This window comes from Toxorhynchites rutilus, chromosome 2 (assembly GCF_029784135.1).
Source record: "Toxorhynchites rutilus septentrionalis strain SRP chromosome 2, ASM2978413v1, whole genome shotgun sequence".
NCBI lineage: Eukaryota > Metazoa > Arthropoda > Insecta > Diptera > Culicidae > Toxorhynchites > Toxorhynchites rutilus.
In genome coordinates this window covers 302,901,506-302,927,396 of record NC_073745.1, presented here as the reverse complement: position 1 = coordinate 302,927,396, position 25,891 = coordinate 302,901,506, and the positions used below count along the sequence as shown (strand labels likewise).

The window sequence follows — 25,891 nt, the reverse complement described above, 5'->3', positions numbered from 1 at the left end:
TTATTGAAGCTTTTCACAAATGTAAAAATATATTAACAAGTAGCGACATACTGCAATACCCCGACTTTACACGAGACTTCATCTTAACCACAGACGCCTCTAACCACGCGATTGGAGCCGTATTATCCCAAGGCATAATAGGTCGAGACAAACCAGTAGCGTTCGCCTCGAGAACTCTAACCAAATCCGAAGAAAATCTCTCAACGATCGAAAAAGAATTACTAGCCATTTGGTGGGGCTGTAAATACTTTCGACCATATTTATTTGGCCGCAAATTCACACTATACACTGACCACCAGCCCTTGACTTACGGTTTAAATTTGAAAACCCCCAACAGTAAATTGATCCGCTGGAGATTAGATCTTGAAGAATACGACTATGACATTAAATACCGACCAGGCAAACAAAACACTGTTGCCGACTCCCTATCTCGGATTCCCCTAGAGATCAATCTCAACGAAGACACAGATAATAACGAAGACGAAAACGATACCGACGACGCAACCGTTCATTCGGCAGACACGGATGACTCGGAATTCATACCTATGACACTAAAACCACTGAATGCATTTTCAAATCAAATAGTTTTAAAAATTGGACAGACAGACAGTGAAGAAGTCGAAGAGATTTTTCCACGCGTGTTCAGAAAAACGATAACAAAATTACATTTCGGAGTTCCGACCCTTCTAAGAATACTACGTGATTACACAAATCCAAAAAAATTAAATTGCATCAATTGTCCAGAGACCGTCCTACCTTCTCTTCAAATAGTCTACAAAAACTATTTTAGCCGAAATAAAACTTTTAGAATGAGAATATCCCAAATCACCTTAGAAGACGTCACTACCGAAGAACGCCAGAACGAAATCATACGAGGACAACACGATTTCGCCCACAGAGGTATTCAGGAAAATCTTCAGCAAATCTCTCGAACATACTATTTCCCTAGCATGAAAAGAAAAATCAGAACGTACATAAGATTATGCGATCAATGCAATAAAGCCAAATATGATAGAGCACCTTACAAAATCAAACTAGGACAGACCCCCATCCCAAAACGGCCACTAGAGATTATCCATGTGGACATATTCATATCTCAACCGGATATGTTCTTATCCATTGTAGATAAATTCTCTAGGTTCGGAGTTTTAGTAAGTATCAAGTCCAGAACAATACAAGATATAAGAAGAGCCCTTCTGAAGTTCTTTAGCACTCATGGGAAACCTCAACTTATTGTATGCGATAACGAGCCATCCATGAGATCTATTGAGGTTCGAGGACTCCTCGATGACCTAGGCATACAAATATATTTTACACCGACAAATCATAGCGAGACCAACGGAATAGTGGAAAGATTCCACAGTACACTCGCCGAGATTTATCGTTGTAATAGGCATAAGTATGAATCACTATCCAACAAAGAATTATACAGAATTTCTTGCACTTTATATAATGAAACCATACATTCTGCAACTAACATGAAACCCCGAGAAATCTTTTTAGGTATCAAGGACCAAGATGAAAGACCTCTGGACGTCGAAGAAATATTGGCAAAAAGAGATAAATTATATGACGAAGTCGTATTAACACTGACCAAAACACAAAGGAACACACATAAACAACACAACCGGCATCTGGAAGACGAACCAAAATTGGTCCCAGATCAGCAAGTGTTACATAAAGTGCAGGGAATTCGGAATAAAACGAGAAAACGATATTCAACGGTTCAAGTTGTCGAAGACAGATTGAAAAGCTTTATTGACGACTCGAATCGTAGATTACACAAAAATAATATAAAAAGAATAAATAATAACTAATAATATTTTTTCTTTCAGATGGCACTTTGTCTGTTGATCCTTCTTGTTCTGCAAATGCAACTTTATTTTGGACAAATCATTCAAATTCAAGACATTTCAACAAACCCCGGACTATTGACCATACGAATGGAATCAACATTCATCAAAAACGGACATATTCACGTTTATCACGAAGTAGACCTCGACCTATACCAACCTATACTTAACCAACTCAACACCATAATCACCGGATTAGAAACCTTTCCTAACATCAGAGAAATCACAAGAATGTTGCGTAGTAAAATGCATGAAATTACAAACTTATACAGAATCCTTTCCCCTAAGGAGAGACACAGAAGAGGAGCCTTCAATTTTTTAGGGTCTACAATAAAATTAATTACAGGAAACCTAGACCAAGAAGATTTAGACAGAATTAACACGGAGATTGAACATCTCAAGGCAGGAAATCGACAGTTAATTAATGAAAACAATTTACAAGCAACAATCAATGAAAAACTACAAAATAGAATAAATAAAATAATCCAATCCATTAATGACCAACAAAGTAAGTTGGTAAAACAAATTATTTCAAATAGACAAGCTATATTAGATCCCAACAATGTAAACCAAAATTTCACGGCCCTCAGCAAAGTAATCAGAGTTTCTTTCCCCTAGACCAAATACGAAACCACCTAGACACCGTATTCGAAACCATTCAATTAGCTCGCGTAAATGTGATTTCGAGGAACTTCCTAGAACCGGAGGAATTAAAAGTCATAGTGCATCAGTTAGAAAAACAGAACATTACATTGCTTAATTCAGAACAGGCTTATGAATTTATAAGTATAAAAATAGTCTTTAAGAACAGCAAATTATATTTTGTTATCTCAGTGCCATTTGTTAAAACGGAAATATTTAACGAGTTGCTGCTGGAACCATTACCAATCAACGGAACATCTCTAAAACTACCATCAAGGACAGCAATAGTAGGAAGCCAATCAACTTATCTTCTCAACGGGCGATGCCAACCTGTGGGACAAAATACCATGTGCGATCAGAACAATCTGATTTCCATATCGTGCTGAAGGACGTTCAAAAAGTATTCATACAAACGGATTGCAAACTGACAAACAGAACACTATCAGGTAGTTTTCTAATATACTTCTCAAACTGTGCAGTAATCATCAATGGCACAAAGTTTGACAATCGAGAAAGACACAACAAACAAACACCACTGGCAATATCGCTAGATGGTCTACAAATAGAAAAAGGCGCTCTCGAGGAGAATATAACTATAGAAAAACTACAAGAATTAAACATCCGCAACCGTGAACGAATGGATTCAATAGAAGAATCACTTGCAATCCATATCTCAACAAATATCGGAATATTTTCGATAATTATAATTTCTGGAATAGTAATAGCCATAACGAAAATCAACAAACGCACTAGTAACGTATTTAAAATTGGCCAGAATCCATTCCCAGAACCCCGCAGAACATTACCAGAGAAGAAGGAAAATTCAGAGAAACCAACATCCGCTAAAATCGAACCGGGACGGTTCGAACTTCATGAGGGAGCAGTTACCGTCAATTCCAAACGGCAACACCAGCCATGCACCAGCTCGAACAACCTAAACAGCGGCATCATCACTTTTGGCCAAACGTCCCATCTTCACTGAAATAACATATTCAACGTAGACACCACAACACGAATCAGCATAACAGGCAACGGTACGCAACTCGAGAGTGTAGGTATCAAATTCCCTTCGGCTCATTGAGTAGGCTTAAATCATAAGTCATGTAAACTGGAAGCGATAATAAAGTTAGTCTTAATCTTACAGTGAACAAGTATAGTTCTTTTTTTAAAAACGCTCTCCTTTAATTTAAAAACGTAAGTTATATATATTTACTCAGTCAACGGCCCATCAAGCCAATTATCATTTCCATGCTCACAAAATATAGTTCGCCGTTGCGCAATATATTCTTTGTTCACATTCATTGAAACAAACCTCAAAAACTCAGGGCAAGTTCAATGAAATGCGCCACACAACAATACCAATTAGAACAAACATTGAAAATTCCATCAAACCTTGTTCAAAAGTAAGTTATTAATCCCAGTTTCCTCCGATATAACTGGATCGCCAAAATGTAAGACCACTATTATCGAGGAATCACTCAACGCGCTCTGAGAAACCGAATCACTCTTTCGTTATTGTTGGTATGCCAAAGGGGCGATGCTTGTTGATGTCCGACTGGATGTGGGTACCGTGCGTTTGTATGCGCATCTAGAATATGCATACAAGGTGGGATATTACTGTGAGGTATAATAGGCGATACCGGCAAGGTTATTATTATAGCTTATGGTGCCACACAGTTTTCATGAACTCTAAACAGCGCAACAATTGATTAACTGGAACCTCTAAAAAGTGCACTCTCCATCTCTTCTGAATGCAGTAGAAAAATAATATATTTAATCCCCACAATTAATTAGAAAACAACCCCAATCTTAGCTAGTATAGAGCATGTTATTACCCTTCAGATAATTGTTTCATTTCTTCAAAATCACGGACAAAATTACCCCTTTCACGAACGAAAATTGGATCATAGTGAAACTGTCTGTCTAGCGGAGCCAGCACTAATCACAGTTATTTTCTCTGTCTCCCCTCTCAGGATTACATAACCGTATACGATGGCTATACGACCCGGGATCCGATAATGCTGAAACTGTGCGGTGGAGGCGAAGCCATCCCTCCTTCCATCTCCAGCGGACCGGAACTGCTGGTCGAATTCACAACATCTCCGTTTGGAACGTTTAGCAGTCCAGAAACAAGCTCTCATTCGCTGCATGGATTTCAGTTGGAGGTTAGTAGTAGACTGTGTCCAATCGCAACTCGTTCCGAGCATTCCATTTTGATTTTAAACTTTTTCTTTATTCTATCCTCTTTTCTATGGCAACTATTTGTTCTGAATTGAATGTATGAATGTGACAAAAATTGCACCAAAATGAACCAACGTTAACGAACAACGACAAATCTCACGTCAATCCTGCAGGTCTCGGTGAAGTTCGTCGACCTCCAAAGCCCCACGTACGCGAAAAGCAAACGCATCTGCGAATTCTGGCTCCGAGGTACCGGTCACGGGGTCCTGCAGAATCCCCAGCACTCGTTAGCCCCGAACACCACCTGTCTCTATCACTTGCAAGTAGGGATCCACAGTTTCTGCTACCAGCTACCGATTGGTGCTAGCTTCTCCCGCTTGGTATTTCGTTTCAGGGCACCGAAGCGCGCTCGATCGACGCCATAAACATCCCGCGACGGTCCGGAGCACTGTCGACATCGCCAACGCGGTTTAAGGTGTGGATTTCGGTTATGAAGTTCGAGTTGGCACCCGTGTTTGGGGCAACCGAGTCACAGCTGCTTCAGTTCCAGGCGAAGGAGGATTGCAGCGGGATGCTGCGGATATGGGATGGTCCGCTGAGGGAGATCCCGGCGTGCAAAGATATTGACTGGTGGGTATTGGTGAGAATATATTTCACGGTGTTATCTTGATTGGGACTCTTTCCAGCATGACAATCGACAAAGATGGTCACCAGCGGCCGACGATTCGGTTTGGCCAGAACAGTACCAACGTGATAGCGCGCTTTTGCCGCGGAACTGTCCCCCGCTCGTGTGACCATGGGATGCTAAACGTGACCGGCTCCAGACCTTGCACATTGACGGAGAGTTTCGTGTCGAGCGGTGACTTCGTGACGCTGGAGTTGAAGACGACAGATTCGACGGTGTTGAGACCGCTGCAGTTTGCGTTGAAGTACGAATTCGTGGACTTCCTTCAGGATGGCTTACCCATCGGTCGAGAGAACGAATGCAATCGACGGTTCTCGAGTAGTTTGTTGGAGAAAAAGGGACCTCACTCGGTGCGAAGCGTGCGGAATATTTTTCTGTTCGGACGGGGAGGTGCGAAGCACTTGCAGTGAGTAGAGGAATTGATGTGGGGGGTAGGCTGAAGAGTAGTATCAATTGATGAATTTTGATTTTCAGCTGTATTTACCGCTTCGAAGCCCAGCGTGGAGAACGAATTCGTGTGGAAATCGTACAAGCCATGACCGGTAACCGGACGTGTGATTCCCGCGTTGATCCAGACATCGGACGGTCGTACTGCTTCGGTAACCACAGCGCGAGGATCGAGATATTTGAACGACCCTGGCACGAGTCGATCGTGTTTCCGCGTGGCTGCATCTGTAATTCGACCAATAAATCCTTCTTGCCGATTGTGTTCACGTCGACTGGGAGGGAGGTGGAGATTCACTTCGTCGCTGACAATATGACCAGTGAGGATGATCCGGACACGTTGAACTTTGAGGCAACGTTCGAGTTTGTCAAGGGACCAATGATGTGTAAGGATGTGAGGCGCAAAAATGCCATCACCGGAGTTGTGAACCTGTCCTCTGGGGAGGTAAGTTTTGAGAATCTACAGCTTATTCACATTTCTGATTCAATCCCTATCCCGTTAGATGGAATGTCGCAATCGGCCCTGGTTGATTGAGCCGTCCGTCGAGAAATATTTGTACATCCGACTGAGGGGACTTTTCCTGCGAAAGATCGATCCATCGATCCCGCTGCGATACAACGCTAGCCTGAGCACGGTAACTCCAATCCGGTGCAACACCAAGTCTCGAGTTGTGATCACCAACAGCGAAGGGGTTTCCATAACGGTATGTCCGCTGCCTGACGATACAACCCACCGACACGTTGTGGAGGTTTTCAGCGCCGGGTGGACCCAGCATCAGCCCTATTTCGAATCCGAACCATCCAGGGTGATCTCGGTAGAGTTCCTACAGCCAGACGATGGGACGTACTCGTTCAGTTGGCTCGAGCTGACAAGGCGACCACCGCCTGGCCTTGGTAAGTTACGTCTACTCAGTAGAGTCTAACTCTTGTTGACATAATATTCATATCTCACAGCTCTCATCACCGAAGACTGTCCGTATGTGTGTCCGGATTTGAACGCCTGCGTCAACGCCTCGATCTGGTGCGATGGAATCGCCCAGTGCCCTTCGGGTGAGGACGAATCGTTCACGCACTGTTCGGCGCTGCTGCGACTGCCGGCCGAACTTCTAGCCGGATTCAGTGTACTGCTGTTCCTGCTGTGTTGCGGCCTGGCAGCTTACGTGTATCGGTGAGTAAAACTCTTTGCACAATTTCCCAGAAACACGTGTAGAGTTCAAGAATCCTATTTGAATTCCTGATTCTTCTTTATTTTGTTCCTTTTTCTGTATACTCCACCTTATATAATATTGAATTCAGTAAACAAGGAACTATTCAAGAGTACACACTTTTTTTACTTATTCGTGGCACTAAAGAAATCTTATCGAACAAAATCTCTGTGGACCGGATATCGCGGACGGGGGACCGAAGTTTTTCATGGTTTAACGGATATGACGTGGAATTCATGGAGGTTTTTCCAGGAATACATTACCGGATAAAATAGTACGGCATGTAACCGCGTGGTCAGAGATCGATAGTGACCGGATAGTGGCTTAGAAAAGCGCGTAAACTTAAAACTCTGATCAATTCGAGAAGTGGAGTTCTAGTTGAGCGACCAATAGACCACCAACCTGGACGTGTAATGCTTGATCCGGAAGACAGGGACAATGAATCAAACGTTACCCAACGGAACAAAATTAAAGTCGATAAATTTACTGTTTCCGAAAATTTGCAGCAGGAGAATAGGCGACTGCGGCGGCCGATCGAACTGTTGCAAACACAATGCCAGCTTCAAGATGCGCTCACCCAGCACAGACACGATCTAAAATACCAGAGGTTTTCTTCACTGAAGAAGAAAAAAGTTAAATTTGGATGGTTCTGATGGTTTCAATGGGTACTGGGTTCATCAGAAATTGTTTGAAATGATATCGCAAATTAAAAAAGATGGAAGTTGGGTGTCAAAGAATGAATTGCTGAACGGTTAGAGAGTTTTAATTTGATTGATAGACCACTAATTTTTGAGTTTTCACTTCTAAAGTGTTACTTAAATCCACTAAATTGTATTCCGAAAAGTTTAATAATTCTGTCATTGTTGAAATTCGAACATATGCGTAAAAGAATTTTGTTCATCAAATATGATCTTCTATCACCTCCTGAAAGAATTCGGATTTTTTATATGAGAAAGGTAGTTTATGACTTTAAGGGGATGAATCGAAACTTAAATTCTTCTTTTATATTCAAAAAACAAAAAATATATGTACAACAAACAAATATAAACATTCTTTTTTGACTCGATTATATACAGTGAAAAGAAATCGGAGACTGTATATAATCGAGTCCGCCTTGTACCACAAAATAAAGATGGATCAAATCGGACGATTCCTTCTTCGGGGTTTGCACTTAGCAATACATTTGGCGCTCCATTTTATTTATACAGGCGGTTATTATTGTGCTTTTTGTGCGATTTCTCATTTGTGTGACTGTTTAAGTGCGATATTATTATTAGTACAATTAGTTTGTGTGATTCAAGACCCGATGTTATAATAAAATCACACAAAAAGAGTCGCACAAACGAGGAATCACCCAAAAAGGGACCGCACAAAACCAGATTTGCCTGTATAGATATACAGTAGGGTGCCAATGAAAATGGTCATCTTGAATTTCAAAAAGTTACCCCATAAAAAATGTTCACCACCTCACCACACCCTATGCAAAATATCAGCTCAATCGGACTTAAGGAAGAGTGGCGCTAAGCGGTCAAAGTTTGAATTTTTTGAAAATCGAAAAATCAACCAAGGAGAAAATAAAGGAAATCGGGGTTTTTGAAAAAAAAATTGATACCAAATGTCTTAAAATTGCATGAAACGTCGAGATCAAGTGTCATCTCGAATTTTTTTTTTGTCAAAAATCGGTACTCTGGGTCTTCTGCTTTTTTTCGGAATACGAAACGAAAAGTGTGGTTTTGGGTGCCTATAAATATAGTTATCTTGATTTTTCATTCGGAACTTGCTACGAAATGTTGATTTGCACAATAATATACCCTATGCAAAATATTATCTCATTCGGACTTCATTTACTGGTCTCAAAAACGTTAAAATTTGTGGTTTTTTGAAAAACGGATAATCTCCGAAAATTGAGATTTCCAAAAAAAAAAAAGGTTTGATGCCAAATGTCTTAGAATTGCATTATTGCTCGTCGGGATTCACATTTATCTCGAATTATTTTTTGTCAAAAAATGTTTTTTTGGCACTTGGTCGTTTATCCGCCTGAAAAATCGATTTTTGACATAAAAAATGTTTTTGAGATAACTGTAAATCTCGACGTGTCATGCAATTTTAAGACATTTGGCACCAATTTTTTTAACCCCGATTTCCGGTGATTTTTCGGCTTTCAAAAACTCAAATTTTAACGTCTGCGACACCAGTAAATAAAGTCCGAATGAGTTAATATTTTGCATAGGATATATTATCGTGAAAATCAACATTTCGTAGCATGTTCCGAATGAAAAATCTAGATAACTATTTTTATTGGCACCCAAAACCATACTTTCCGTTTCGTATTCCGAAAAAAAACTAAGCCCCAACTAAGCCGATTTTTGACAAAAAAAAATTTTTCGAGATGACACTAGATCTGGAAGTTTCATGCAATTTTAAGACATTTGGCATAATTTTTTTTTCGAAAACTCCGATTTCCTTTACTTCCCCCTTGGGTGATTTTTCCTTTACTTCCCCCGATTTCCTTTACTTCCCCCTTGGGTGATTTTTCGATTTTCAAAAAACTCGAACTTTGACCGCTTAAGTCCGATTGAGCTGAAATTTGGCATAGGCTGTTTTTTCGAGGTGGCGAACATTTTGTATAGGGTAACTTTTTGAAATTTTAGGGTCGATTTTTTCCCATACATTCATTGGCACCCTAATATACAGCCATTCAATGGAAAAGCAGTTAAAATGAGCACCCTAAGGAATATGCCCATTTCCTTCGTCCACACACTGCTACAATTTCCATTCTTCCAAGAATATTATAGCTCAACTAACTGTTGTTCAAGATATCAAACGATTTTTATTATAAAAAAATAGTATATTTTTCATTAAAAGAAAATATGATTTAAAATCGAGCATTTTTTATCGTGCGGTTAAAATGATCACATTGTGGTGGTAAAATGAACAATTACACATATCATGCTAAATGGGATAGATTTATGCGTTGTTCCTTATCTAAATTTGTTTAAGTCATTATTGAAATAGTAGGTACATGTATGAATCAAGCTGAGCTTATTCACCTAGAGTAGTAATTAGAATTTACTCACACGTGCGAAAAATTAGTAAGAAACAAAACGCTTCACATATTAAGGTTTGTTTTTGGTCGAGGTGGCATATTTTTTCAGGGTCAAAGCCACAAATGGAACCCCTTGAAAAACAACATTTGGTAAGGTAGATCAGCTTTGGAAAACATGACATTGTTAATCGTTATCCAGTAGAGGCTCATTTTGCCCCAAACAACAACATAATTTCGAATGCGAATTAATCACTGAAACCAAACAAAATATCTGTTTACCTCTCATTGAATATGTGAACAGTTGTCCAAACTGATGATTTGTCGAAGATATCAGGTCAAATAATTCAATTTTCATGGGAAATTACCTAAATACTAAATAATGATTGATTTTTTTTTCTATTATAAAGGCTTTGTACTTCGAAGTTCTTCCATTCTAACGATTCTCAATCACATTTATTCATTGGGATATACCGCAAAATTGATAGCCTGGGTACCTTGCGAGCTCAACGAGAAAAGCAAAGAAAGACGCCTTCAAATTGCATCTCAGCATCTCGCCCGCCATCGAACAACTCGCGGTCATGAACAGCGCTTTTTGTACCGAAACGCTACGGGAAATGAAAAAAGGTGCCTATACATCACTATGAAGCAAAGAAAGGAGTGGGTGGCTGCAGGAGAAACGCCGAAGCCGAGAGTACATCCAAAGAAGATCATGATATGTGTTTGATGGGACTGAAAGCACACAGTGCACTGGGAAATGAACGTCACGGTCAACTAGGAGCTCTTCAAAGACCTGATCGACATGGTCAACCCATACTCCTTCGCCACAACGCCAGGCCCCATGTTGCACAAGTCGTCAAAGCCAAACTCCAAGAGCTCGAACAGGAGGTCCTTCAGCATCCGCCGTAGTCTTCGGACGTTACACCGACCATTTCCCATCTTTTCCGCTCCCTGTCAAACCATATTAAGGTCCTTGGTTCAATTCCCGTCGATATCATTTGGACTTTTTTGGTGCAATCCCAGAAGAGATGAAGAACGAAAAAAATGGATGGGTAATGTCGGGCCAATCAAAACGGGATGTTTTGGGTGTTCAGATAGCGCTCGACATTTTACAGTTATGCGTGATTTACGGAAGGAGGAACAGCATTTTTCAACCAGGAATTTTGGCGGAGGCTCGGTCATAGTTTGGGCGGGATTCTGTGCAACCGGAAAGGTCAAGATAGCTTTCACATCATTCAAGGATTACACACATGTTCTGGAATCCTCTCTCCTACCGTTTTTGTGTGGATATCGTCACAAAAAATTCACATTCCAGCAAAACAATGCTACTATTCATACCAGCAAGTAAACTTAGCAATGGTTTAAGGACCAAAAACTTAATTTTTTGGACTGGCCGGCTCGCTCTCCGGACTTGAATCCTGTTGAAACTCTTAGGGAGATCCATACACAGAATCTACACTGAGGGTAGTCGGTATACCATGATTGAAGAGCTCAAGGTCGCAATTTCGGAAACATAGAAAAATATCGAGAAATCGGTTCAGCAGAATTTGGTAAATAGTACTACAACACGAATTTTCCAGGTTATTAGCCGAAATGGCAAGGTTGCCAATTATTGACATGTAAATTAGCCGATCGTTTCGAGTTTTTCATTGATAATACTTATGAACTTTGAAATGGTCTTATAGAAACTGGACAGCTGAAATTACCTTATTTAAGCACAATAAATAAACAAACAACTGTTTTGAACTAAATTGACGCTAAATAAATTTATTCTTATTATTCTACTACAATGTATGAACGTATCTTGTTGAAATTCTAATTGTTTGTATTGCATCGAAATTTAATCAGGGTGGTCTTATAGAAGTTGGACAGAGTGTGGTGAAGAACGATGGTATTGTTGATTATATGGTCGACCTGATTATCGCCGGATCGACGGAAGCGGAGGTGCTCGAGTAATTTCGGAGGCTATTGGAGGTACTGAAGAAGTTTGGTTCAACGATCAACCTGAAGAAGAGCCAATTTTTCAAAGAAACAGTTCTCTTTCAGGGCTTCGATGCCAATCAAGAGGGGGACCGGGTCATCTGAAGACGGATGCCGTTCGATGATTCCCAACCCCCACCTCGATTGCACAAGTTCAACAGTTGGTCTTTCTAGATTCTTTCGGAGATTCGTCAATGACTACAGTATCATTGAAACACAAGTATTTGACAGCATTCGAGTGGAGGCTTGAGTATCAACAGGCCTTTGATACGATTAAGTCTATCCTGTGCAATCCAAGTGTGACCTGGAGTTGCATACTGATGGCTCGTCAATCGGGCTGGTACTGCTGATGAAGGTGGATGAAGAACTGAAACCGTTGAGCTATTTCAGCAGAAACAAAAACGATATTGAATGCCGCTACCATAGCTACGAGTTGGAAAAGCTGATCTCCGTAGCAGGGGTGGAAAGTTTTCGATATTATCTGCTGGGAAGGAGGTTTGTCATCAAGACGGATTGCAGTGCAATGAGAGTTGCATATAAAAAGAAGGATATCAATCATCTTATTTCCCGATATTTTCTCAAGCTAATACGATCTCGACATCGAATGCAGACATAGCCCATGTCGATTCACTGAACCGGTGGAAACCCCCAGGAGAAGCTCAATCGGCGGCTCAACCAGTTGTACCGGATAATCGGTAGCAGAAAGGGTTGGGCAGTGCTGCAATCCATCACCGTCAATGTCACGAAAAACCCGATCATAGGTACTCAATTCCTATCACGGCACGTTGGATTCGAATACTCAGCTGTGATACACACTCATTTGTTCCTGACATCTGACATCATGATTGTTTGTTCCAATGCCTCTCACTGCCGATCGCTCTGTTTACAACTTTTCATAACGAGAAGAAATGTGAGTGACCAGACAGTTCCAATCATTCTTGACATTCGCGATGGTTATTTCGATTTGGAAAATTAATATACTTCACGCACACAAACTGCCACTCCTCTTCGTAGTCACGAATAGGGATGCCAGGTATTTTTTTTCAAATATCTTCACACAACACGAAACGATTTCTTTATATGTTTTTGCAACTAAGTCCCAGAATCGACCTTCTGCTTGAGTGACAATGAAGTTATGGGAAAAAAATAATTATCTAATTTAAAGAGCTGACCATGTATATTTTTTTAATAAAAAAAAATTCAGCTCAAACGGAAATGGTTTGGGAGTGCCTGGTCGGTTCTTTAAATTCGATAGTTATTTTTTTCCCCATACCTTCATTGCCATTCAGGTTAAGCCCCAGAAGGTCGATTTTTTTCGGGATGACACCAGATCTCAACGTTTTATGCATTTTTAAGTCATTTGGCATCGAAAAAAAAAATCCGTTTTCAAAATTTCGTTAAGACCATCTGTTTATACATGTTTGAAAACATTATTTTCTTCAAATTGTATTCAAAATGAAGGTATATATCCACATCTGGCACCCCTGTTCGCAAAAAACGAACACAATGAAGCGAATGTTGTGAATATCTAAACACCAAACCATTCAACCAAGCTTCCGAGTATCGTCCTTTTCTCACATTTCAGCAACAGGGTACTCACTAATGAGCTCATTTTTTTCTCTCAAGCTGAAGCTCACCGTGTGTTAGTGTTGTGATGATACTCTTCTCACGCTATTGAACCGGCTTTGGGATGTTCACCAAAGATAATCGAAGTACAAAATTTGATGATTATCTTTGTGTGAGTACCATCATTTGGTACTTATGACAAATCGTAGCTCTGCTGTTGGGTGGTGCCAGCCAATATTCGTTAAAGGCTACATCATCATGACTATTTTGACCACTCTGGAGAGGAGAACATTTTGCAAATCGCCGTTTTTCAAATTTCCTATTTTAAAATGTCCAATTGTAAAATTTGGAAATGAACAATTTTGAAGTTTTTCACATTCCCGATTTTCAGAATCTTTAAATGATTTTCCCATGTTCAAATCAACGATTTTCACATTTTCAGATTCCCGATTTTCAAATTTTCATATAATTGATTTTCAAATTTTCGACTTTCAAATATTCAAATCAGGAATTTCCTAAGTTTTCAGATTTGCGATTTGCATAGTTCCATATGACAATTTTTTTAAAATCGTACCTATTTTTTAACGATTTCGAATTTTGGGATTTCCGATTTTCACCAATTTTAATTTTTTTCAGGATTTTGATTTTGAAATTCTGAAATTTTTAAAGTGATTTTCAAATTTCAAAATTGCAGAATTTCTATCTGTTAATTTGTTAATTGTTAATTTGTTAATTTGTTAATTTGTTAATTTGTTAATTTGTTAATTTGTTAATTTGTTAATTTGTTAATTTGTTAATTTGTTAATTTGTTAATTTGTTAATTTGTTAATTTGTTAATTTGTTAATTTGTTAATTTGTTAATTTGTTAATTTGTTAATTTGTTAATTTGTTAATTTGTTAATTTGTTAATTTGTTAATTTGTTAATTTGTTAATTTGTTAATTTGTTAATTTGTTAATTTGTTAATTTGTTAATTTGTTAATTTGTTAATTTGTTAATTTGTTAATTTGTTAATTTGTTAATTTGTTAATTTGTTAATTTGTTAATTTGTTAATTTGTTAATTTGTTAATTTGTTAATTTGTTAATTTGTTAATTTGTTAATTTGTTAATTTGTTAATTTGTTAATTTGTTAATTTGTTAATTTGTTAATTTGTTAATTTGTTAATTTGTTAATTTGTTAATTTGTTAATTTGTTAATTTGTTAATTTGTTAATTTGTTAATTTGTTAATTTGTTAATTTGTTAATTTGTTAATTTGTTAATTTGTTAATTTGTTAATTTGTTAATTTGTTAATTTGTTAATTTGTTAATTTGTTAATTTGTTAATTTGTTAATTTGTTAATTTGTTAATTTGTTAATTTGTTAATTTGTTAATTTGTTAATTTGTTAATTTGTTAATTTGTTAATTTGTTAATTTGTTAATTTGTTAATTTGTTAATTTGTTAATTTGTTAATTTGTTAATTTGTTAATTTGTTAATTTGTTAATTTGTTAATTTGTTAATTTGTTAATTTGTTAATTTGTTAATTTGTTAATTTGTTAATTTGTTAATTTGTTAATTTGTTAATTTGTTAATTTGTTAATTTGTTAATTTGTTAATTTGTTAATTTGTTAATTTGTTAATTTGTTAATTTGTTAATTTGTTAATTTGTTAATTTGTTAATTTGTTAATTTGTTAATTTGTTAATTTGTTAATTTGTTAATTTGTTAATTTGTTAATTTGTTAATTTGTTAATTTGTTAATTTGTTAATTTGTTAATTTGTTAATTTGTTAATTTGTTAATTTGTTAATTTGTTAATTTGTTAATTTGTTAATTTGTTAATTTGTTAATTTGTTAATTTGTTAATTTGTTAATTTGTTAATTTGTTAATTTGTTAATTTGTTAATTTGTTAATTTGTTAATTTGTTAATTTGTTAATTTGTTAATTTGTTAATTTGTTAATTTGTTAATTTGTTAATTTGTTAATTTGTTAATTTGTTAATTTGTTAATTTGTTAATTTGTTAATTTGTTAATTTGTTAATTTGTTAATTTGTTAATTTGTTAATTTGTTAATTTGTTAATTTGTTAATTTGTTAATTTGTTAATTTGTTAATTTGTTAATTTGTTAATTTGTTAATTTGTTAATTTGTTAATTTGTTAATTTGTTAATTTGTTAATTTGTTAATTTGTTAATTTGTTAATTTGTTAATTTGTTAATTTGTTAATTTGTTAATTTGTTAATTTGTTAATTTGTTAATTTGTTAATTTGTTAATTTGTTAATTTGTTAATTTGTTAATTTGTTAATTTGTTAATTTGTTAATTTGTTAATTTGTTAATTTGTTAATTTGTTAATTTGTTAATTTGTTAATTTGTTAATTTGTTAATTTGTTAATTTGTTAATTTGTTAATTTGTTAATTTGTTAATTTGTTAATTTGTTAATTTGTTAATTTGTTAATTTGTTAATTTGTTAATTTGTTAATTTGTTAATTTGTTAATTTGTTAATTTGTTAATTTGTTAATTTGTTAATTTGTTAATTTGTTAATTTGTTAATTTGTTAATTTGTTAATTTGTTAATTTGTTAATTTGTTAATTTGTTAATTTGTTAATTTGTTAATTTGTTAATTTGTTAATTTGTTAATTTGTTAATTTGTTAATTTGTTAATTTGTTAATTTGTTAATTTGTTCAACCAGGAGGCAGTCACAAGCTGGAGCCGCGGTATAAAGAACCATATGTTATCGTGAAAATCTTGCTATTAAGGGGGGACCCCTGTCTGGAAGGTCGAAAAATGATGAATCTTCGTGATTTTTTTTCGGATGTTAGGAATAAAGTGAAGTGTTCGGGTATTTTGGTTATTGTTGAAGGTATATTTGAAGATGTTTTTTCCATTTTTTGAGTGCACGAATAATGATTATTACGCTGTTTAGAGCTGGATGCGTAGATGTTGTCTGAAAAAGATACCTTACTGGTGGTATCGGTTCTGAAGAAACGGGGGGTCGTAGAACGAATTCCAATGAATATTTTGAATCCTTAGGACAATACCTAAAGTGTTACATAGAGGTTTTTTAAAATTCGAAAAATTTCCAAAATGGCGGCCATTTTTGTTAAAAATACGTCATTTTTCATAAAAAATCGCTGTTTAAAAATTCATAAAAAATCGAAAAAATGAAATATCAAAAAACGGCTATGTAACACTTTAGATAATTCATTTCTACATTTTTAGATGCCAATTTCAGCCAAATCGGTCGAGTAGATCCTGAGATATCGATACCACCAGTTGAAAAAACATGGTTTCGAGAAAAACGCGTTTAAAGTTTTTTTCAAGTTTTCGGTCAGCAATGCGTTGCAATAAATGAAGTAGATTATATTGAAATGAGTTTCTTTTTTTCTTTAAGTAGCTGAATACCTGTCCGTTACAAATTTATGAAAAAAAAACAAAATGGCGGATGCAAAATGGCGAATGAAAAATGGCGGATCAGAAACGGAAAACATATGTTTGAGGAATATTAATGTATTTGTAACACAAAATAATACACTTTTAGAAATGATCAACTTTTAGTTAGCTATTCCGGCTCCATACACTTCGCCTTCGGCCTCCAGGAAGCTGTCCGCAGCACTTTTTCTGGCCGCAGCAATCATTTGTCGAGCAATCTTACTGCTCTCGTATTTCTTCACTTCTGCCTTGGAAATTCTTTTTTTGTTCAGTTGCAAATATAACGCATGGCAGCTCGGTCCAATCAGCATTCCCATTAATTTCATCATTTTCAAAACAGAAATATAGCCATCGTTAAACAAACTAACTGCTGTATAACTAGCGAAGTCAACAGTGTGTTTGCCACTATGCTTGGATTTTGGAGCGATTGACCAAATAACTGAATTGAGGCTTTCATTATTGTTCTGCGTAAACCCCCCTTCGCATCGTTGCAATAAATTGTCTGCCGAAAGGTCCTCATAGACTGGTCGAATTGCATCCTGCACATCTTTCGGCAAAGGTTCGTGGTGATCATAATCCTTCAATGTGTTCAATTCGTTTGCTTTCAGATATGAGCACCAGGCACTATCACATAAGTCATGTTGTGGATGCCTGTTGTTCGAAACTTTGTGAAGAAATGTCGCCCAAATCGCCTTCTTCATCTCCTCTTTACTGTCAGAATTGCGTCGAATTGCTAGACCGTAGTAAACTGTCAATTCATTGATTAGTTTATCGGTCAGCTTTCCTCTTCCTCCCAGGCCTTTGTTGTTCTTTTTAACACTTCGCAGTCGAGTTCCCATTCGCTTCTGTACATGTCCTATGCATTCCTTCTTTACAATGTTGACGCCTTTATACGGATTGCTGTCGACAATTCCCTTGTAAGTCTTGCTGTCACCATCACCAACGTAATTAGTATATCGAACGGAGTACTTTTCCTCGGAGCGCAGAAACATCTCCCGAATCGCGTCAACTTCCATTCTTCCAGCTGATCCCTCGTGGTTGTTGCTGCAGTGGTTCGCGTGATCTTCTAACCACGAATCGTATTCCGGGCTTCCCATCAATTTCTTCCAGGTCTCGCATTCTTTACAGTACGATGATTTTACATTTATATCAACCACTTTTCCACTGTTATACCCAATCAAGGACGACACTCCAAATAGTGAAGAATACCCACGTTTCTTCCAAGTGCCGTCTCCAGAAACCGTGATGTCTCTGCTTCCTCCACTCATTTTTGTTTCATCAGCGACTGCATTTTCCATAGAACTTTCACCGATAACTTCTGCTGCTTTGAAAATGTAGGAACTGATATTGTCGTACGTGCTCTCCGCGACTTGCTTTGGGAGATCCATTAGTCCACAAAACTTTTCCAGCGCAGCATAGCCAAGTCCCAGTAACTTAAATACGAAGGTGATTCGGCGGTTGATTTCATATGCTTTTCCACGGATTAAAGGACTCGAAAAAACATATGTTGGTTTACAAGACGGACAGTTGATCACCAGTTTAAATCCAAGTCCGCGGCAACTTTCCTCGGAAAATGTTACATTTCCATCACATTTTTTACATTTCGTAACTTTCGAAACGACAGAAAAAACTGTCAAAAAATTGATTATGCGATACCCGAAAGAATCATTCACAGCAATGTCAGACAACTTTGGTGCTTTTAGCTTCTTCGCCGATCGACTTGTATTCTCGATTCTTCCTCCATATCTGTTTATTGGTGTACACGGTGTGGTCTCGCAATTCTTGAGCCTTTCGTATCGCGATACACACTTTTCGGACTCATGTTTAGGCAAAATTTGTAAAACTGTCTATTTTTATACCTGTCAAACACAAGCGAGTGAACAACTGAACAACAACAAACAGCATAACCAACACCAATTTAGAAAGCTCCCTACACAAATACAAATACAATTCCAACAAAATAAATATATGTATGTACAGAAAAAACTAAAATTACCATCTTTCACTAATCGGCAAAACAGCTGATACTTCACCCTTCTACATCCTCCATTATTTATAACTGTGTATGTGTGTTTCTGTATGTGTATGTGTATGTGTATAAGTCTGCATGTGTATGTGTATGTGTGTATTTGTATGTGTGTGTATGTTTGTGTATGTGTGCGTATGTATGTATGTGTTCGAGAGAGTATGAGAGCAACCAAAAAGCTAGCAAAACGGCTACTGCTACTTTTCTTGAGGTCACCTCATACTTTTGGCTGTAATTTTCCAACGAAATCAAATATCGAAAAATCCTTTTAGGACAACATTTCTGAGGGCATAAGCTTCCCAAAAATGCAAAAAAAGAAAATTCGATTTTTTCGATTTTCCAGACCGGGGTCCCCCCTTAAATTGAAGGCATACCAGAGAAGAGCAAATGTCGTTTCTCAACGGCCTACTCAGCTGATTGCATCAAATCATGGTGCGAGTTACCAGTTCTGTTGGAAAGCGACGATGAACAGTCTGACAATTGAACAGAGGATGCAGAGGACGACGAGTAAATAAACGATGAGGACATCGTGTAAACCTTGGTGTCCAAGTGTATAGAAAAATTTAAGAACCCTATTTTGATTACTTTTCATTTTGTTCCTTTTTTCTGTTTACTCCACTCTCTATATTATAGAATTTAGTAGATAAAAAGCCATACAAGAATACACACGTCTTTTACTCATTCGTGGCGCTAAATAAATTCTATCGAACTACACACACAACCTGATGAGTCCCTTCTTTTTCGCACAGCAAAATCAAACGCAACTGCCGGCGGACATCCATTCTCCAAACCAGGCTCAAATCGCTCAGCTCGATGGATACGGCCGTGTTCGACGAGAAGGAGGTGATCTGCTGACAAAGCGACAATTCTGTGCGATACGTGGAGATCGACCGGGTTACCACGGTCTGACCACGTATCGTACAGAATTGTCTTCCAACGCGGGCAATCGCTGGCAACCGCCCAATGCGCCAGCTCTGCATCTCCAAACTACTCTCCCTTACGTTCTTTGTAACAAACCAGTTTTAAGGCAGAAAACAAAGCTAGTGAGAATGACGCTGGTTGTAAGCTGCAATTTAGCAAATCCAACCCGAAGGACGAAACAACGGCACCAAGCGCGGCGCCCACCACGGAAAGATTTCAAAAACGCGTTGTCAAGCCCAAAGGTATTTTAGGTGAACAGAAGAGACTAAACTGTCATTTTTGTACTACGTTTTAGTAATACTCTAATAACAAAACCAACAAACTGAGATTCCAAATAAGCAGTACGGAACGAAAGACGGGAAGTAGACTCATATTAGGCGCGAACGTTTTAAGCCAGAGAGCCAAACACCTAAAGCATAGTACTAATCAAACAAAGAGGCTACACACACGTCTATTTCCCCTCTGACTAATCATGTAAGAAACACTCACAACAAAACAATGTTTTCCGAGAAAATTTTATGATAGAGAAAAGCTTTGAACCTTCTGAACGATGCGAGGCGAGTACGCGGTAAGCGTCGAGGATAGGGAAACATTAGGTTGACCTCATTTCTGGAGGTGTGTCATTTTCCCTGCCGTGCGTACCCACTAATACTACGAGCAGTAATAAACAGACACTATTCAAAATCAAAATGAATGTAAAACTTATATGAAGAAAAAGAGGTTGGTTAAAGCAAAACGTTTTTAGGAAATAAATTAGAAAAGGTATTTATAAGGTATATCTATTAAAGAGACAAAAATAGGAAAACGATTAGCGAATTTTAATCACTACCAGAATACTACTATCTAAAAAAGAGACAGAATAAAACAAATTAAAAATTAAACGTGAGATAAAGAACATTATGAATGAAACAAGCTTAGGAAGTTCAGGATTGTTGAATTGTTACCTTATATCGGTTTTATATAAACGGACCAATATTTAGAGCAAAGACAGAATTACGAGAGTGGATCTGTTTGGATGTAAAAAAAACATTTTGAATGACGTATCGAGTATTCCAGCTAATCTTTAGGAAACCGAAACCGCAAATCGTTCGAAACAATCAGTTTTGGTTTGGAGTCTAGTATATATATATATGTTTGCCTGTTCATTATTATACGTGTATAAATTTTACGAGTTTTCAACGATGTTTGTTGTAAATTCTCACCAATTCTCACCAAAGACGTGATGAAAACAATAGGAAAAACAAATTGTTCGGAACACAGCTAACGGGTGAAAGCTAGCCATTGATAACAACATTAAACTGCCAGCTGACATTTACCGTCATTAAAATTAGAATCAAAAGTAACGGCGTGAGCAATAAGAGGATGCGTGTGTGTGCGGATGAATCATCGGGGGGCTATCGAATGGAAATCGATCAGTTAAATCGTGCAAAAGAATTCCAATGTAGGAGAGTTCCTGTAAATTGGTTGGTATCCAACACCTGAGAGAGAGGAGCCAGCTCGCATTTGTTGTGATCACCCTTATGTCAGCGCGAACCAGTCACGGTGAAGCAAGGGGAAGTATTGAAATATGTAGAAAATTTCAACATAACATTTTTTCGCAAGACATTTTATATGAAAATAATTTTGACGTTGGACTACATCTTTTATTTCTATACTGGGGTGTTCGAAGCTTCGAGAACGAGAGTGTTATATTGGAGACACAGGATTTTGAGCAATAAACCCGCTTCGCCGGTCGAAAAAAAATAACCGCTTCATTCAAAAGAAAAAATGTCTACGCGTTATATGTGTGTTACTTATTGATTCAAAAACTTGTTTCAATAGCCCAAAAATTGGTTTGAAAGCAAGTTATTTAAATCACAAAAATCTGTATATAAGCAGGTGCCAGCTCGGAAATCCACTCAATTACAATTGTACAGCGGTTAGATCATTTTGGAACATTTACTCCTGAAAAAAAGTCACAGGAGGGTTGTATCCAAGACACGACCGCATAGTTGACGTAGGATTCCGTTAGGCTATCTGCTGCATGCTGATTTTGGATAAATTGTAAAACTCTTCGATAATGATTTGGGTCCGTTTTGTCTGTTTGTTAGGAAATGTTTGTTCACTCCACCAGTGTCCATAACCGAGTGATAATGATAGAAGGATGGTGATTAGTCATTAGATAGTGCGTATCACGTACCAAAGCCGCCCTCTGTATTCCTGGACGAGATGGCTCCTGTGTAATGTATGGATGAAAAAAAGAAAAAAAAGTATGGATGAAATAAAGAAAACGAAGCAACCAACATAAAAGTTTCAAATTTTAATTTTATTTATATTCCATCGAGCATAAGTTCTATTCAGCTCATTGAAACATCATTCTTCAATCTACCTATCGATAGATTCTTATTGGAACGAAAATAACAAAAACAAACTCGTTCATCACTCACAACTTATCCGCCAGCACGTATGCAATCAGCAGTGCCCACGCTAGTTACAATGAGCACTATCCATTTGTGCGCGTCGTTAGTTAAACTATCGACCACGAGGGTATTTACATGCTGATTTCCCCCAGACACCTTGGATTTGAAATCTCTGTTAGGGAATACATGTCGGTGAGAATAAAAGCTCCCCCTACTTTCATGTACCTGCGATGCCGATTTCCCCCAGGCAGCTTGGTTTTGATGTCTCTGTTAGGGACCCGCCGCATGTGTCGTCAATTTCGACCTATCAGAAGTGGGTATTTCCGTTAGGATAGGGGTTGAGATTTTTCAATTGTTCGATAGTTAGTTTCATGACATATTTTATTTTAGTCAATGTAAAAAGTTGTTATAGAGTGCCGAAATTGAATGACGCAAAAATCTCATCAATCCATCATAAAATGACTGAGCAATATATATTTGAAATTGGACAATTTTTACGGTGCGCTCGATTTTCGATTTTCAATTTGTATCCCAATATGTTCCCGAAAGACGTAATCCTACGTCAAAACAAACTTGCTGCTGTGAAGAAGGCGACCAGCAAGAAGAAAGCTGCTGCTACTGCTGGTGTGGCTGCCCGAAAGCAAAAGTCAAATAAATCCTTAAAAATCGCTGCATGCAAGCCGAAAACGCCGAAGCCATAGAAATCAACAGCAACTTCGAAAAAAAAACTACCATCACCACACATAACGCACAACACGAGAGAAAACAAGATAGTGTTTTCAGAAAATCAAATCCAGTTCTTTTCAGAAAGAGTTTATCAAATACTGCGGTCAAATACATTCTTTTTGTAATTTCTTCGATCAAGTGCGAACAACGTAACATTACAATGAATCTCGAGAAAGACAATTCATTCCTGCTCGACACTCGCACAAACAATGTTCACTCATCAATGTCACAAACAGGAAGTGGGGGTTCTGAGGGAGGGCAGAGTGAGCACAACATTTATGTTGACTGATTGGAAGCGACAGCTATGTTGTCTATGGGAAATGGTATACAAATTATATCACACATAAAGGGGAGAAAGAATCTTGACCCTTTTAGTTTTGTGGACAATATTAATTGGTTCACCTTCACTATCGGTCAATTCGATTGGATCTTCAGTGATAATATTGCACTGCAGGAATATTATGGCAAAGATGACGAGAGACTGGTAGGATAATTCTCATCTTCATCCGAATCGTGATCACTGCCTGTTAAAAATGCAGACACAGCATCCTTTTATTATTTCATCGGACACAAACAAAATTCCCTCAAAATGCACCTGAGAGAAATCAATGTTACCTCTTTTCATTGGAAGATTAGCACTTATTTTATATATTCCACATACGTTGCATATTCAAATTGCATCGGAGAATATACAATCATCGCCCACATTGCAAAAATCGATTCATTGAGCTTCCAGCAATAGGTCAACCTGGAACCAGTGAAGGAATGAATGAAAGAATGAAAGAATTCGCGAAAACTGGATGAACGATCGGAAAAAGTCACAAATGAGCCAAAAACACCCATAAATTCACACAAGATCTCCACCGACAAACAAATCATAAAAATCAGTTTGCTTCTTATTTCGGATATTGTTTTAGAAATCATCGAAATAATTCTTTAGGGCAACCATATCGAAATTATCAAAATTAAAAAAAAAACCTGTTTGAATGGGCCGATGCTGCTGGAAGCCATGATGTGGGCTGAGCTGGTACATCTTTTATTATTTCCTACATGATCAATGTTCAAATTTTTTATCACCCCATATATTCTTTTTTTTTTTTTATCTGTATTATAGTGACTTTCAACTCATTTGGCTGGTTCGTCACTTTTTACTTCCATTTTTGGAAGAATGTTGGGAGTGAGAATTGAACTCGTGACCTTTAGCGTGAGAGGCATGGATGTTACCACTACGCCAGATCGCCTCCCCATATATTCCTGTTAGACGCAGTCCTAAGTCAAAAATCTAATCGGGGATAAAACGCACAAATGTACTCACAAACAATGGTTCACGTCAAGTTTGAACACTTTTCTCATCAATGAATGACAACAACTTGCTTGATTGAAATTGTCAGATTGGAATTTTCTTGATGAGAATGCGTAAAAAGAATAAGAAGAAAACAAACTATCTGTCATTCAGCTGGCTCCTCTCTCTCAGTCCAACACTAGCTGAATCTTTTGATTTACTCTATCCTCCATCGCTGCGGGGATTCGACGGTATTTCTAGGGACAATATTCTGATCAATAGACAGCTCAACTTGAATGATTAGAAACTTGGGGAAATGTTCTTAGCATTGTTCAACGTTTCGGACTTCAAGCCCAACTTTTAACATCTTCCGTCCTTTTACAAAGTAGCGACTGGTGCGCGCCTATGATAACGAAAAATTCCACAAAGATATTGGATTTAGTTTCGTTAATCATGTTTCGAAGATCCGAAGTGTTTTGAAACCACTTCTTTAAAACTACAGCGTAACTAAAAAATTCAATAACAAGTTTCTTTGAAACTCAACAAGAAAAACTTGAGATAGAATAACACCTTTGGCTACGATTCATTTCCCAAAAAAAGCGGAACAAAGCGTCCTCGCCCACCACCAGTGAGGCTATATAATATTAGTTGTTGGCAAAGTCATTTCACCACGAATGAGACTGGATGCTCTAGGTGAAAAAAAAATCTAAAATAAAAAAAATTTGAAAAAATCAAAACAGCAAACGAAATCTGAATTCTCAAATTTTTCAAAAATTTCATGTAAATTCTATGCAATTTGAAAAATTCACAAATTAAGTTCTAAAATTTAAAAAAACAAGTTTAAAAAATACATAAAATTCCAAGAATAACATTTGAATAAAACAAAAAATCAAAAATTTCAATTAAAAAAGTATAAATAAATAATTTGAATATAAAATTGAAATTTCAAAAATAAAATTTTGAAGACCCTATAAAAATACTAAAATATAAAAAATACAAAACATTAAACTCTTAAATTTCAAAAATGAAATTCTATAATTAGAAAATCCCAAAATTCCTAATGTTCTTAATTTTAAAAAAACTTGAATTTAAAAAAAACTCATATCCTAAAAAAAATCTAAAATTCTAATTCTAAAATTCCACACATCAAATTCAAAAACTCAAAAAAAAACTAAAATTAAAAAAACAGATAAATTGAAAAAATCTTAGATTACAAAATTGCAAAAACAAAATTCTAAAGATCTCAAAAAAATTAAAATAAAAGAAAAACTTAAATCCGATTGTGAAAAAGTTCAAAAAAGAAATCCCTGGTCTTTACATTTTGAAAATTCTAAAAAATATCATAAATATAAAAATTTGAAAAATATATATATAATAAAATTCTAGCATTCCAATATTCAGAAAATAAAGTTCTAACACTCTAAAGAATTCAAGTATTTAAATTCAAGTGTAAAAAAAGAAACTCTAAAACTCCAAAATAATAGTCTGAAATTTAAAAATATCTGAAAATTCAAATTACGAAAT

The 25,891-nt window shown here is 36.7% G+C and overlaps 1 protein-coding gene across 5 annotated transcripts in view; it reads left to right on the top strand.

Annotated features, from left to right (window-relative positions):
- The window catches only part of LOC129771009 (uncharacterized), a 493,902-nt gene extending 468,571 nt beyond the window's left edge, over positions 1-25,331 (top strand). For all 5 annotated transcript variants that reach the window (XM_055774239.1, XM_055774238.1, XM_055774237.1 and 2 more), the window contains 8 exons: positions 4,469-4,660; positions 4,850-4,999; positions 5,071-5,306; positions 5,363-5,767; positions 5,836-6,250; positions 6,309-6,699; positions 6,760-6,973; positions 19,789-25,331. In XM_055774239.1, coding sequence (XP_055630214.1) covers positions 4,469-4,660; positions 4,850-4,999; positions 5,071-5,306; positions 5,363-5,767; positions 5,836-6,250; positions 6,309-6,699; positions 6,760-6,973; positions 19,789-19,894 — 2,109 coding nt within the window. In that variant the 3' untranslated portion in view covers positions 19,895-25,331. The remainder of the gene's footprint in view (positions 1-4,468; positions 4,661-4,849; positions 5,000-5,070; positions 5,307-5,362; positions 5,768-5,835; positions 6,251-6,308; positions 6,700-6,759; positions 6,974-19,788) is intronic.
- Positions 25,332-25,891: the final 560 nt, after the last annotated feature.